This window comes from Pundamilia nyererei, unplaced genomic scaffold (genome assembly GCF_000239375.1).
Source record: "Pundamilia nyererei isolate P.nyererei 1_Seehausen unplaced genomic scaffold, PunNye1.0 scaffold00013, whole genome shotgun sequence".
NCBI lineage: Eukaryota > Metazoa > Chordata > Actinopteri > Cichliformes > Cichlidae > Pundamilia > Pundamilia nyererei.
The window spans coordinates 4,769,273-4,773,696 of NW_005187414.1; the positions used below are offsets into that span (position 1 = coordinate 4,769,273).

The 4,424-nt window shown below is 46.1% G+C and overlaps 1 protein-coding gene across 2 annotated transcripts in view; it reads left to right on the forward strand.

Annotated features, from left to right (window-relative positions):
- LOC102206909 (homeobox protein OTX2-like) overlaps positions 1 to 3,928 on the forward strand; it is a 4,679-nt gene extending 751 nt beyond the window's left edge. Inside the window, exons 2-4 of one of the 2 annotated variants that reach the window (XM_005724973.1) lie at positions 1,646 to 1,743; positions 1,993 to 2,144; positions 2,550 to 3,928. In XM_005724973.1, coding sequence (XP_005725030.1) covers positions 1,647 to 1,743; positions 1,993 to 2,144; positions 2,550 to 3,176 — 876 coding nt within the window. In that variant the 5' untranslated portion in view covers position 1,646 and the 3' untranslated portion in view covers positions 3,177 to 3,928. Of the gene's footprint in view, positions 1 to 1,334; positions 1,744 to 1,992; positions 2,145 to 2,549 lie in introns of those variants that run through there. The other variant, XM_013908693.1, reaches the window with a different exon arrangement.
- The last annotated feature ends 496 nt before the right edge of the window (positions 3,929 to 4,424 follow it).

Below are 4,424 nucleotides of genomic sequence, written 5' to 3' on the forward strand. Positions count from 1 at the left end.
AAGGAAGCCTGAATGCGGAGTCGTGGCTGGCGTCCTGTAATCAGGCCAGCGCGTGCCGTCCGGATTATCTCGTTAATTTCTTACAGAAGGAAGAAAAAGGGGAGGAAAAAAATATACCAGCCAATAATAATTAAATATCCAGGCAGGGTATTTATTATTGAACGGGGTTGAAATAAAGCGACAGATTGAGCACAGGAGTGGCCGTTATGTTGGCTGTATAAAAACGAGGGGTCCGACTCGGAGCGCCCCGAGTCCTTGTAAAACTTGTAAAACTTATTCTACAGGTAGGTGTAAGGAAACGAGAGGCCTCGGACCGGCTGCAAATGTCTGCGGAAGTTAGCCCAATATATTAGCAATCAATAAAATATTAAGGTGTGCTTATCATCTGATCAAAGAGTAAGTATGTCTTTAACAGGACCCTCGAAGTAAAACTGTCACATAATGCAAAATGTTTTTTCTTTTTTTTCTTTATTCGATTTTTAATTTAATGTATTTTTATGTTTGTATTTATTTGTGCAATTTAAGAGTTTGTTTTTGAATGCCTAATTTTTTTTTAAAATAGCTTCCACGTGAGGTTGAAATTAAAATGCTATTTTTTTGGGGGGGGGGGTTGTTGTTGTTGTTTTGCTCGTAAAATTGACCTCCTCAAAAATGATTGACCATCAACAGAGAAGGCTATCTCTTTGTTTGTTTAGATTAAGTCCTCCTCTCTAATCAACACGTTTCGATAGTCTCACCTTTCCAAATCTAATTCATTAAGGAAAGAGGGTGTGTGTGTGTGTGTGTCCATACTCCAAGGAGGAGTTTCAACCTTCACTTTGGGGTAAATGTCTCCGTGTTTCAAATTATCTGTTCTTCGTATTTTAATGTCGTTACATTTGAATGCTCAGGGAGGTTTTTAATGGAAACAAACAAAGGGCCGGTATAAAGAAGTAAAGGTGCTCGGTTGTGTTTGAATGAGCTGCTCAGTTTGCAGCGCTGGCTTCTTTTGTTTGTTCCCTGAAGGCTTTTGTTATCAGCATTACTTATCGGTCAACACTGGGCTTTGTCTCTGCAAATGTCCCCCAATCAGCTGTCTATTTAGCTTCGCCCAACCTGTGGGTCTATGCTAATTGTGAGCCCGGTTGGGGCCCAGTGTGTGCGCGCATTTTAACGACAATGTTTTGTTTTCGGTGGGTACTAGTAGAGGAGGAGCGGAGTGTGTTTCAGGGGTGGGGAGTTGGAGGGAGGTGTGTGGGGCGGGGCTATAGTAGCAGTGTGTGTGTGTGTGAGGAGAGGGGAGGCACTGTGTATGGGGGGGTTGATGGCGTAAACGCCTGTCAGCCAGACAGCATCCTCAGTCTGGTACGGACAGCTGGGGGTCTCCACTTGGCTTTAAGAGCACTGCCAGTTTAAGAGGACGCCCACTTCTTTAAACCCGGAGCTCTGCGCACGGAGCGCGTAAAAATTAGCGGACTGATTTCAAGAACTCACATTAAAAGGAAGAGAGAGGGCGAAAAATGGTTATGTCTCACTTCAGATTCGCCTGGACGACTTGACTCAGTAAACAGAGACGCGACCGGATTTTTAAAAAATAAAAACAACCCTCTCTTCTGAGATATTTTTCTGATTTCTTTCCATTGGTGCTCCTTTGACCGACACTCAGCATGATGTCCTATTTGAAGCAACCGCCCTACACGATGAACGGACTGAGCTTATCTACCTCAGGAGTGGACCTGCTGCATCCTTCCGTGGGATACCAAGGTAATGTACCATGTAAGCCCGCAACCACTTCACGATAGAAAAAAAAACTGTCTCTTAAGGTGTCCAGCAGGTTCAAAACATTTAACGGAATGCTGAGTTATCTCAGCTGAAAACGCTGATAGTTGTATTTAATGCTCAGGTGAGGATACGGAACAGGCAACATTTCTAGGTGAGAAGTTGCTGGATTCAAATCGTGCTAAAAGTCAGGATGTGCCAATAATCGCCGTTTTTCTCCCCATTTCTTATCAGCAACCCCCCGCAAACAGAGAAGGGAGAGGACGACCTTCACTCGGGCCCAGCTCGACGTGCTGGAGAATCTGTTCGCCAAGACTCGGTACCCGGACATCTTCATGAGAGAGGAGGTGGCCTTAAAGATCAACCTGCCTGAATCCAGAGTGCAAGTAAGTCGTGAGCATAACTGATAGCGCGAGCCTGCCGAAGGAGGTCGATATTTGGTAATTGTGTCAGTGAGAGGTGAGAGAGGCTCCCCATTCACAGGAGAGGTTGACAACAACACCTCTGAGACTGTATTATTACTTCCTCATTTATTCCCATTGGGAATGTGCTCACTTGTAATTCTAAAATAGGCTATATTTTTTTCCTCGCATTTCTATTTAATTATGGCCCATACTACTCCTACAGGGAAGTGAGATGATGAGAAAAACAGCTAATTTTTGTATTTACCCCACTGCGGTTACGTGTTCAATATTTTAATGTGTGAATTCTTTATTTATTTTAACATTATTTTTCATTATTGCATTTAAAAGAAAATCATACCTATAATAATCCCAGTAATTCTCTCTCAGGTGTGGTTTAAAAACCGACGGGCCAAACATCGCCAGCAGGCCCAGCAAACCCAGACTGGCGTGCAGAACAAGGCTGTCAGCAGGCCGGTGAAAAAGAAAGGCTCGCCAGTCCGAGAGGCCAGCTCAGAGAGCGGAGCCAGCGGCCAGTTCACGCCGCCTTCGAGCACATCAGTCCCGGCTGTGAGCAGCAGTGCTGCTCCCGTGTCCATCTGGAGCCCTGCTTCCATCTCCCCGCTCTCAGACCCACTGTCTACCTCCTCCTCCTCCTGCATGCAGCGCTCGTACCCCATGACTTACACCCAGGCGACGGGCTACAACCAGGGTTACACGGGCTCCTCATCCTACTTCACGGGGATGGACTGCAGCTCCTACCTTTCGCCCATGCACCACCAGCTCTCCGCCGCAGGCTCTGCCATGAGCCCCATGAGCAGCAACGGGGTGTCTAGCCACCTGAGCCCGGCGTCGTCCCTCTCCTCCTCGGCGTATGGAGCAGCGGGGCTCGGGTTCAGTGGCTCTGCAGACTGCCTGGACTACAAGGACCAAACAGCCTCCTCGTGGAAGCTCAATTTCAACGCGGACTGTCTGGATTACAAAGACCAATCAGCGTGGAAATTCCAAGTGTTGTGAGGGGTACGAAATAAATGGACAGCTGTCGTTAACTGCAGACTGTACAGGCAAATTAAAGCCCAAGGTTTGGAGAGGCAAGTGTGGCGTTTCCCCCCCTCACACACCACCACGACCACAGGCCCTAACTTCTACCTCGGGGCAAAGCATAGACGAGGACTGGCGGGCGGCTGTCTCGCGTGTAGGGCTAACTTATTAAAAATACACTGACTTCTTAACTTTGATCAAGGGAACAGAACAGATTTGTTAACCAAAAGTGAGGAAAAGGATCAAGAGATCGAAAGATCCGAATCCTAACTTGGTTGAGTTTGAGGGACATGGTCATGTTTTCTCCTTAGCTACTTAAAGACTCCCTTCTTGTCTTTTTTTTGTTTTGTTTTGTTTTTATTATTAATTTTGCTGGATCGCTGAAGAGCCCCTTTGATGAAAACGCTGCGCAGGAGAACGTGTGCTTGCGCTGTGAGTGAGTGAGAGCAGCTCTGAACATGAACCTGGATGCACTATTTAATTTATGAGAAAATATGTGGAAGTTACGAGACAATCAGTCCATGTGCGTGTGAGCATAAAATCCCTGATGTGTTTATTTTGCCCTTGTGTCTGTATTTTTTTTTTGTACAACCTGTATGCAATTGCGCTTTGCGCAAAACCCGTGTGCCACGAGCCAGCTGTGAATTTGATAGTTTTTTTAATGTCTCGGGTGTTGTTGATAAATTATTATAAGGAGATATTAGTTAAAATAGGGAGTGCACGATGAATGAAGCAAGCAGTGAGGAATTTCACTCGAGCTGTAAAGGGCGGGGGGTGGGGTGGGGGGGCAACAAACGAACACACTAAAATCCCAATAAAAACAACTTCAACTGATCCACCTCGGCTGCACTTGTGCATCCATCTGATCCATTTCTTGTGTTTCTTTCTTCTTTTATCACGTGTTTCATCGGGGAAAACACAGTATTCTATCGCCTCCGTTTATTCAGTTCAGACATGAATGCCATCGTTTGCGGTTAATTATCTGAATTGTGGTTTCTTACTGCTGATCACAGCTGCCTACACAGTTCACCGTGTCTGTCACAACTACCCGGGCAAGGAGGAATTTGAATTATGACAGAGCTATGTTAATCCCGTCTCGTGAAAGCGGGTAATCCCAACATTTTCATTCACGCGCGCCACTGGCCCGTTCACACGGAGAAATGTGACACGGCTGTGCTTGCTCAAGAGTCCAGGGGCAAACACGAGCTTAAAGACAGGTTGTGC